Source organism: Octopus sinensis, linkage group LG14 (assembly GCF_006345805.1).
Source record: "Octopus sinensis linkage group LG14, ASM634580v1, whole genome shotgun sequence".
Taxonomy (NCBI): domain Eukaryota; kingdom Metazoa; phylum Mollusca; class Cephalopoda; order Octopoda; family Octopodidae; genus Octopus; species Octopus sinensis.
In genome coordinates, this window is record NC_043010.1 from 35,632,631 (window position 1) to 35,643,949 (window position 11,319).

Genomic DNA, 11,319 nt, shown 5'->3' on the forward strand with positions numbered 1-11,319 from the left:
AACTGCACTAGCCAAACTCATAACAATATATATATATATATATATATATACACATACGTATATATATATGTTTTATCATTTGCTAATTTTAGTCATTAGACTGGGGTCATGCTGGGGTACACCCTTGACGTTTTTAGTCGAATGAATCGACCCCAGTACTTACCTTTTTAAAGCCTGGTATTTATTCTACCGATCTCTTTTGCCGAACCGCCAAGTTACGGGGACGCAAACCAAAACCGGTTGTCAAGTTGTGGTGGGCAGAGAAACACACCACACACACACACACACACACACACACACACACACACACACACACACACACACACACACACACACACGACAGCTTCTTTCAGTTTTCCGCCTACAAATCCACTCACAAAGCTTTGCTCGGCGCGAAACTATAGTAGAAAACACTTAGCCAAGGTGCCACGCAGTGGGACTGAACCCGGAACTATGTGGTTGGGAAGCAAACTTCTTACCACACAGTCACGCCTATAAACACACAGGCATAAATCTTACAGTGACCTATAAGGGTTATTGTCAAAAGTGTCCACTGTACTTCGTGCTGAATTTAGACTTTGGCGTAATTAAAAAACAAAAAATAACAACCACTACTACTTCGTTGTTTTGTTTTCTTATTTTATAGATATGTCAACAGCCCCAGATTCGACTTTTGTCTCTGAGTATGTATCATTAGATCTGAAAACAGATTATAACCAGATTACATCATGACACTGCTAACTATGAGACATGCAATGATATATCAGAACATCTTTCACAATTTTTCGTTACCAGAAACGAGAATAATTACCCAATATCATCCACAGCTATATTATTGAGTGAACTTAATAATTATGATGAACTTCTGAATTTTTGGTCGGTGCACAGCGCTCTTGCAGCACATACAAAGAATATACGTACCTAATATGTGTGTGTGTGATTCAAAACCTTACTGCATTTCAGTTTTAACTGACCTACTGATAAAAACCTAACATCAACAACCATTCCAGCAATAAATAAATGGGAAACATACGTAACATTAGTCGCTAAAATCTCGACCACAATGAATCTCCAATAATTGTCACTAAAACAACATCACTCAGAATTTCAGCCAGAAGAAATTCTTGCAACCGATGAAGAGTTTTCAAATCGAATATCCATCCCAACGTACACAAAAAACCAAACCAAAAAAAATAATTTTTTTTTCATTAGCTTTATACCGTTTATTACAGGTTCATCAGGATATGTGCAAAGTCGAAATTGAATTCTCAGAAAGACAATGAAGCCTTATAATACATATCGCTACAGATGATCACGTTAACTGGGATAACAAAAGTCTTCAAGTCGTTCTTAAAATTTAGAAGTTGAATGGTTACGCAAAGTGAGGCAAAAATAGTGAGTCAAACTCTTTCCCGCTTTTCAAATTATCATTTCTTTGCAGTCTTGTCACCGAGCTAATGACCAGTCAAAATAAGCGCTAAAATTCCAACCGTACAGAGAAGATACATACATACATGTATGCATGCATAGATGTGTGTGTGTGTGTGTGTGTGTGTGTGTGTGTGTGTGTATGCATATATATATATACACACACACACATGCATAATACATACATACATTCATACACACACACACACACACACACACACACACACACACATATATATATATACATATAGACAGACACATAAACATTAACATATCTATATACCTATCATCTATCTATATAATAATGGAGAGAGCCGATTACTAATTGGTATATAGCAGTTACTAAAAGGAAGAAATTATTAAAGGCTTGGCCATCTGGAATTTTTTTATAAATTCATGTTCAAAGAAATTTCCTGTAATTTCGATTCTGAAGTTCATTGAATATTTGAACTCAAGTTTTTCACAAATTTAAATATTCATTATATTCACTGCGGAGTAGATTTAATAAACAATATTAATTCTTTGCAGGCGAAATTTTCCGCTTTCATTTGCAACAGTGTCTCAGTCTCTTTCGCCTCTATTTTCATTAATGATAATTAAATACATATTCATTTCAATGTTTTCAAAACCCACAGTTTATTCTATATACGTAATGTAAAGAATATTATTTATTGAATGCACGAATGAATGCTGTTAGATAAAACAGCTGTATAACTTTGAGGCTTCCATGATTTATTATACTGGTATAATTAAAAAAAAATTAAGTGATTTTTGTTGGTATGGCTGCTTGGAACGCTATAAGCCTTACAATAATAACTACGTGATCGCTGCTATGTTTAGCTTGCTAAACGTCTGTTTAAATTAGAGATATAGTACAACTACAATAAATTACCAATAGAAATATTTACTAAGCAAGTGAGATATTTTATGAATTGAAGTTTTCAGGAAAAGTTACTCTCTGAATTTCCTTTTATTATTGAATATTTCAAGTTCACAAATTTAAATATTCGGTACTAGATAGTTGTTTTTAATGAGTTTTTATTTTCTCATTTCAATGATTTATTTCATTCATTGTTTGCAATGTTCTCCCCCCAACACTCACTCACTCTCTCTCTCTCTCTCTCTCTCACACACACACACACACACACACACACACACACACACACACACACACACACACACAAGTTTGACTAACAAAACCGCCCGGGGACGTTCTTTCTGATAGTTGGAAGCACTCCGTCGGTTACGACGACGAGGCTTCCGGTTGATCCGATCAACGGAACAGCCTGCTCGTGAAATTAACGTGTAAGTGGCTGAGCACTCCACAGACACGTGTACCCACGGGGATATTCAACGTGACACAGAGAGTGACAAGGCCGGCCCTTTGAAATACAGGTACAACAGAAACAGGAAGGAAGTAAGAGTGAGAGAAAGTTGTGTTGAAAGAGAGCCTCGTGGAGCTTTAGGTGTTTTCGCTCAATAAACACTCACAACGCCCGGTCTGGGAATCGAAACCGCGAGTCCTACGACCGCGAGTCCGCTGCCCTAACCACTGGGCCATTGCGCCTCCACTTTCTGATAGTACATATAATAGCTTGTGTAAAATGCATACCTGATTCGTTAAGTTTCTGAGCTAAGCCAGCTGTTTCTCCGAGATCCACCAAGATGTCGTGCAGGCCATATTTCTTTGCGATTTCTAGCAAAGTTAAATTGAAGTGACTGTATGCGGAAGCACCAACCACACAGAGAACAATTAAGAAAAGGGCTTTCATTTCTGGTGTGTTCTTGCCGTTCTGTCTTCTACCTTTCTAAAATATGACTTTCAATCGAATTTATATGCGATTTATATGCAGGTGTGACATTGTGTGGGAGTTCGCGTTTGTGTATGTGTGTGTATTTGTGTGTGTGTGTATGTGTGTGCATGTGTGTATCTAGAGGTAGATATATGTGTGAGTGGGTGTGCATGGTGTTAGCATGACGAATGTATCACTAGCGATAAGATATGTGATTAGAAACATAAGAGCCGAAACATCGGTATACACTATTGTGTTCCCACCGCTTCCTCTCCTTCTCCCTATCACCACGACTCCTACTCCGCCTCTCTTGCTTTTCTTCCATGTGACTTCCTACACATACCATCATCACCTACTAATCAAACCTCCCCTTCAACGTCCGACCTCTAACCAAATCCCATTGCCGCCGCCCCATCCGCTCCGCCACCCGCCTCCACCCCGCCACCATCACCGCCATCACCTCCACCACCGCCTACGCCACCACCACCGCGTACGCCACCACCACCGCCTACGCCACCACCACCGCCTACGCCACCACCACCGCCTACGCCACCACCACCGCCTACGCCACCACCACCGCTACCACCACTGCCACCGCCGCTACCACCACCACCACCACCACCACCACCACCACCACCACCGCCACCACCACCACCACCGCCACCACCACCACCACCGCCACCACCACCACCACCGCCGCCACCGCCACCGCCACCGCCACCGCCACCACCGCCACCGCCACCGCCACCACCACCACCACCACCACATGAACTCACCACATTTCATCACATTTTTAGTTGAGTACAATGAGATTTGAGGGTGATTTGACTGTCATGTCTAACAAACAGTTCGATCACGTAGTGGTCCACATGATTCCAGGTTCAGTCCCACTGTGTGGTACTTTGAGCAAGTGTCTTCTACTATAGCCTCTGGCAGACCAAAGCCTTGTGAGTGGATTTGGTGGACGGAAACTGAAAGAAACCCGTCGTCGGTATTGTTCATTGTATGTGGATCTGATCAATAATTGCTTTCAACTTTCCGGTCAACAAACACTCCATCGGGTACATAAGCAAATAAGAAACCTTATACCCAGCTGTTGATATGGTGTTTCTGCGCTTTTCTGGTAGTATTGCACGCGTATGTGTGTGCGAGAGAGAGAGAGAGAGAGAGAGTGTGTGTGTGTGTGTTTATGTGTGTATTTTGATGTATATATGTATATTATAGATGGTCTATTATGGGTATAACTGTTGTAAAATATTTATGTAATGCAGCGTGAAAATTATAATTTATAAGCAATGAAACAAATCCATTTTTAAAGGTGTATCCTTTAACTAGTTTTGATTATATCGTTATTTCTATTCCATTTTAACAAAGCTGTCCGACGAACGGGAACGTGAAACTCTGAGTAACAGCTTTTGTTATATTTCTGCTGCTTTTAAATAAAACATACTACACTACCGCTGGTATTTGAGTACTCTTTTTTCCACCTTGTTTCACATTTATGTGCTTACTTCCGTGTATATATTGATATGAAGGTCAAAATGGAAAGTGCTATGACTCAGTTTCGTGGTTTGGTGCCGGACAGACTGGGGAAACAAGTTATTTGGCTTTGTCCTGTCATCTGTAGGGAAAATTAATGAGTTAGGAAGTGACATTTTGGTCCCTACGGTCAGGGAAAGTTTAACAAAGAAATAAAAATGCTACCCTTTATAAATGCGGCTGGCATTGGGGTTAGCGGTCAGTTTGGGCAGAGACAGTGAATGTGAGAGATGTCAGGCGAGAGGCAACGACAAGGATGACAAGCGTGGCGAGAAAGACAGACACAGGGGATTGAGGACTTGTCAATAGAGAGGAAGTGAGGGAGATTACAGCGAGAAGGCTATTTGTAGTGGGAGCTGAGGTTGTTGCAAACTCGGAACGTGCGGTAATGTTTATATTTTTGTTGTTGAATTTTGGATATTGATGTGAAATGTAAAAGAAAAGAGAAAAGAACTTGTGAACTGTGTTAAAAAAGGGAAAAGAACATTGTGTCAAAAGAACTGTAAAAAGAGAAGGAAAAAGAAGGAAAAAGAACATTGTGACATAAACTGTAATCCATTGAAGTGTAAAAAGAATTGAAGTGAAGAGAAAGACTTTAATTTGAACAGTTTCGAACTCTGTATTGCGTTGAACATTAATGTGGATTGTTTTCGGACGTTCTGTATTGTGCATGCATTGATTGTTGTTTTTCTTTTTAACTCTGTATTTTCTTTAATGTATCTGCAATGTATTACGTTTTGATTGATGTTGTAACAATTGTATAAACTGTTGTTAAATGCAAGCAACTGCCTTCCGTTGTGTCTCTCTCTTCCTGTTGTTGTTGTTGTTGTTGTCTCCGGTCACCCGTCTGCGTTCGCTGCCACCTTCCACCGCATTCTGTGGCGGATTTCCGTTTGACTGAGCGTGGTCGTCGTCGTCGCTCGACTTAGGGTCCCAAGTTAGAGTTGAGCGACGGCAGGTTCGTAACAATATATATTTTCCCTTATTTACTTTTCTTTCTCTCATCCCACTTTTTCCAAAACAACAAAAATATTTTTCTCTTCTAAACAAAGCGGAAAACATCCGATTCACATAAAAGAGCAAGAAAACGTTGTTTTTATCGTTTTGATTTTAATTTTGTCTTGGCGAGTTCAATAAACGAACGAAAGAGCTAATATCCAAAATTCTGACTGCCTCCTTTTTCTCAATATATATATAAATCCGCCACAGAATGCGGTGGGGGGGGGGTGGCAGCGAACGCAATGTTTTCTCTTCATCCATCATCATTACTAAATAAAATGGTAAGAAGGCCATGAAGAAGCTTTCTCGACACGCACCAAAACCATGAAACATGCATTGATGTCACCTTACATGGTATGTGAATATTGTTAGACAGCAAAATAGCATTCATTGGAGCATTCATTTGCATTACTTCATCCCGGTCGTATTAGCTGGACTCAGCGTCTGTGTAAACTAACCATATAGTGTTCACAGTTTGTTTCATTTGAAGGGGTGTTCATGCATGTTGTCTCTGTTTCTATTTCCAATCTTTTTGACAAAATGTAGTTCTGCTTCTCTTTCAAACATCAAAGTTTTTGATGAAGTGTAGCGCCGTTGCTTTTCAGAACATTTGTAAAAAGGGGAGATTTTGAACTTTCCTTCACTGCATGTTTCTAGATGTTTGTTCAGTGGAATCTTGCGCAATTCCTCTTGTCAGATGTGTTGTCTGTGGATTCTTGCACGTTGGCAGAGGGAATTGTTTGTTTCGCTAATGTAATTTTCTTTTCAGTTGGGGCAAGTAATAGAGTATATAAGATTCTGTGTCTTGCAGTTCACAACTGCATTTACTTTGAACGAGAATCTGCTCTTGAATTTTATGTGGGGACCACTTTCTAAATATTTGAAGTTGTTGTAGCATATTCCACATCTGCTGTCTCCACATTCTTCTGGTGGAGAATTCTGATTCAGTTTCCTGTGAGGTGATTTTTGAGAAAATTTGGCTCGCGCCTACTTTTTTCTTAGAGGTTTTTATCAATCAGATTTTTCATTTTGGGGCTTTATAGAAGTACAGGTAAGTTTACTTTTATAGTGTGAAAGATGTTTGCTACCCCAGGATTATGCGTATTGATAAATGCCATCGTGTGTTCATTAATTTTCTCCTTTGGTATCCTTAGCTGTGTGATATTCATCTTCATCGCCTTTTTAATTCCATCGTTTATTAATGCTAAGGGGTATTTCTGTTTTGTTAGTAAGCTTTTGTACTCATTGAGCCGGATTTGACGTATTTTGGGGCCAATAAATCTAGTACAGATACGTCTTGCCATGCTGTATGAGATGTCTCTTTTGATGTGCGAGGGATAGCAAGAATAGAAATTCAAATTTTGGTGTGTGTCCGTTTTTTTAATATGCCAGTTGTGATTGTGGAGTTGTGTATTTTTATGTGAATAAAACTGGTTTCTCTCGGATGAGTGAAGTATGTTGGATGAATGAAGTATGTTGAGTATATTATTAAATATATGTAGCCCCTCATTTGATTTGTCCCAAAAGATGAAGCAGTCATCGAGGAAACGTTTCCACTTTTTAATTAAGTATTTCTTGCAATCATGATTAAAAGCTCTCTCTACCTTCTCGTAAATCTTTTCTTCCAAGTATTTTATGTCTAGGTTAGCATATGAGGGTGCAAACCCCGTACCCATAGCCGTACTCGTTTTTTGTCGATATGTTTTATTATCGAATCTAAAGGTGTTTTCTTCTAGTACCAGACGTGCGGTCTTGGTAATGATATATAAATATATATGTGCTTGTACATACGTGTTTATCTTCTGAATATATTTAGTTATATATATCTCTATATATCTCTCTCTACGTATATATGTGTATATCTACCTGTGTATATGTATATGTGTATATTTATATCTATTATCTATATATTATCTGCATCACTTTCACCATATCAGCTCACCTGGCTTTCTCTTATATTCAACCATTACCTCGTGGACCTAGTTCTCGATAAAGATTTCGGAGTTTAAGTTCAACTCATTTTAGTACCACTATGTGTTCCTATATCTAGCATCTCTAGCTCTCACTTTTTGGCTGTATATACCTGAAGTAATGACATACGAGGTGCATTTCAAAAGGTCTGAGACTTTTTTTAGAAGAGGAGGTTATAATTCTCCTAGAATATTGTGATCTGAGTATACCATTACTATACATCTAATAAGCTGTCGTGCCAACTTTTGTTATTCCAGACTGAAGGAGACAGCTATAACAGCACTCTGAACACACTCTACAAAGCTCTGTTTGCCACAGCTGAGTAGTTTACTGAATGAAGTCGGGACGTGAAGGCAATTTGGAAGTTCTTTATGCAATGAAGTTTTGTGTTAAACTGAGCAAAAATACCAAAGAAACTCATAAAATGCTCCAGACAGACTGATTATGGATTAACTGGTATGAGCCAAGCATCTGTTTTTCGCTGGCGCAATAGGTTCAAAGATGGTAGAGAGGACATGAGAGGGGGAAGGACGTCAGAAGTTTAGAACTGGTTGAGAAAATTCGTAATTTTCTGGATGAAGACCGCTGTGTGTCAATAAAGGCAATAAGCATATAGCTTGGTGTGACAGCTGTACAGAGAAATATTCATGAAGATCTAAACACACACAAGATTTGTGCAAAGCTTGTTCCCAGGGTGCTCTATGACATACAGAAGGAAAGACGCATTGGTGACAACAAGGAGATGGTTAAGCTTATTACCGCTAATCCAAGAGTACTTAAGTGTCTGGTGACATGGTCAAAAGCTGAATTTATTGTTATGATCCAGAGACCAAGGGACAGAGTGCCCAATGGAAGCACCCTGGCTCCCGTAGACCTAAGAAAGCCAGGAAAATCAAATCCACTAGGAAGCCTATGATGAAAGGGCATCATCTATTTCCACTGGGTTCCCTCTGGCCAGAAAGTTAACTATGAGCACTTTGTGAAGGTTTTGAGGGAGGTCAGGAAGAGATCCCATCGCAAAAGACCAAAGCTCTTCCACTCGGGTCTGTGGTACTTTTGACAGGATAATGCACCAGACCACAATTCCATCCTGGTAATCAGCTAATGGACAGAAATGAATATGAAAATTGTCCCTCGCCCCTCTACAGTCCAGTCCCGGTTTCTGTGACGTATGTGTTACCCCCAGCTGGACAGGACGCCAGTCCATCGCGGCGTTACTCAAGAAAGAGTGAGAGAAAGTTGGGGCGATAGAGTACAACAGGGTTCGCCACTACCCCCTACCGGAGACTCGTGGAGCTTTAAGTGTTTTCGCTCAATAAACACACACAACGCCCAGTCTGGGAATCGAAACTGCGATCCTCCGACCGCGAGTCCGCTGCCCTAACCACTGGGCCATTGCACCCTTTTAAAGCCTAGCCAGGCTCATGGGCCCGGTTTCCCGGTTTCAATGGCGTATGTGTTCCCCAGCTGGACGGGATGCCAGTCCATCGCAGCGTTACTCATTTTTGGCAGCTGAGTGGACTGGAGCAACAAGAAATGAAGTGTTTTGCTCAAGAACACGTGTCACCCGGTCCAGGAATCGAAACCACAATCTTACGATCATGGTGCTGACACCCTAACCACTAAGCCACGCGCTTCCACAATTAAAATAATAATAGGAAGTAATATACATACAAAAATATATGCGCAAAATATCCCAAAGTAGGAAAATCTATCTCTTTATTTGACCAATTTTAAGGGAATCTTTTTACTTAACATTTCATTCAATATGTATCTTTATCCTGATGGACTGACGATTTGTCTTGAAAATTCGATAAATCTTTCTATAACCATGTCAGTTTGAATATAGCTTATATTCTTATTTGAATGACACTTACTTTCCGAATTCTGCAGATGCATAAAAACCTTCCCTAAAGATTTTAGGATGAAGACATTCTATGACAAATTGTTATTTTTGTTTAGACCAGAATTCTAGGACATAATGTTATTATCTATATTTTTAAAAAATTGCTATAGTCAAATTTACTTTTACGCTCTGATTTTTGTTTGTTTAGATTTGTCTCAGTTTCCATGTTTTTCTAACAGACTGGCAAAAGTGTGACCATTGTGTCAGGCGCACATTCTTATTGTTTATCCTACGTAGAGCCTCTCCTGCCTTCTTTGGCTCGTCTGGTGTTTGTTACAAGAGTATGTTGTGTTTAAAATAAGATTTTAACATAAAATATTTTGATAAGACATATGTGCCACCAACTAATGTTTCTTTTCGATCTGGTTTTGATGTGTTTTCTCTAAAACCTATTGTGATGAGTCAAACGCTTTGCAATATTTTGGAAAGTTATTTGCTTTACTCGTCACGTTACAATAAAACCAGCCTAGCATTAAATGCAGAGACCATCGAGTTCCACCGTATGAAGTTGCCTTTCTGCCAGTTCTTTGATCCCACGCTGATACTACGACGAGCGAGGTTCCTTCAACGGGTGTGCGAAACTTTAAGGTGTATGTTGAAATGTTTTTAAAGAATGTACATACATAATATATATATATATATTTGTTGAGATGTATATCACTGGTTATGGCATATAAACATAGTAGAATACTACCACCAGATTGCGCTGACTGTCTGAACTGTTATATATACATAACGAATAATATACAGCACGATGATATAAAAATATAGTCACTCTATTTTTCTGATACTGAATATAATTTTTTCCTGGTTTATGGACAACTAACTGATTATATATATATATATATATATATATATATATATATATATATATATATAATATTATATATATATATATTATTATAAAGGCATTTTTATCTGCCTCCCTTTGTCAGTTATAGAAATCTACAATATAGGATTTCTTCAATTACAATTTACCTAGCATTTTTAAGAGTAGAATGCATCGGGTTTTGCCAGTCCAGTTTTTAAAATTTAAACTCCAATTAAGCAAAATTTACAGAAAACTCACATTCTGGTGTGTATGTCAAATGCTTTTCTTAGTCTGGTTTACAGCACACGCAAACGCACACACACAGTGTGCAACGAATAAAGTGAAACTAGATGTAATATTTGTTTCTGTCTATCACGCTGATAGATACATGAGTAAAATGTATGGCAAGCTAACAGATAAGAGTGAGTGAAAATGTTCTTGGAAGAGAGTAAATAGCGACAGAGTGATTTGAGGAAGACTAAACTGAAAGTATGAAACAGTGTTTATGTATAAACAGACGACACTTATATAACCCTTTCATTACCAAACCGCCCGAATTTACCTATTCATATTTAAATGAGAATATCAGAGTAAATCTCTTTAGTACATTCGTGAAAACACGTATTATACTTCGTAACACTTCAAATACAGTTTTGTACAAAAATCGAAGTGTAATTTTAATTCCGTGAATTATGGGAGATTTTTTTCCGAAATTTGTTCCTATTGTGTTTTCAAAATTTGTAATTCTGACAAAAAATGGATACGAATTTCATTATATGAAGCAGCGAGTCAGAATTCGAAGGATTTTCTACTGAAGACCTTCATAAATCTAACTCTATGACTGAAAAAAAAAGCATCTTTATATAAGAGTG

At 38.7% G+C, this 11,319-nt stretch overlaps 1 protein-coding gene and 1 long non-coding RNA gene across 2 annotated transcripts in view; one reads left to right on the plus strand and one right to left on the minus strand.

Moving 5' to 3' along the window:
- LOC118765953 (transforming growth factor-beta-induced protein ig-h3-like) overlaps positions 1 to 3,254 on the minus strand; it is a 15,046-nt gene extending 11,792 nt beyond the window's left edge. Inside the window, exon 1 of the mRNA XM_036508871.1 lies at positions 3,041 to 3,254. Within this exon, the coding sequence (XP_036364764.1) occupies positions 3,041 to 3,200 (160 nt within the window). The 5' untranslated portion in view covers positions 3,201 to 3,254. The remainder of the gene's footprint in view (positions 1 to 3,040) is intronic.
- LOC118765956 overlaps positions 1 to 8,244 on the plus strand; it is a 10,245-nt gene extending 2,001 nt beyond the window's left edge. Inside the window, exons 2-3 of the long non-coding RNA XR_005001863.1 lie at positions 4,979 to 4,983; positions 8,164 to 8,244. This is a non-coding gene — a long non-coding RNA (uncharacterized LOC118765956). The remainder of the gene's footprint in view (positions 1 to 4,978; positions 4,984 to 8,163) is intronic.
- Positions 8,245 to 11,319: the final 3,075 nt, after the last annotated feature.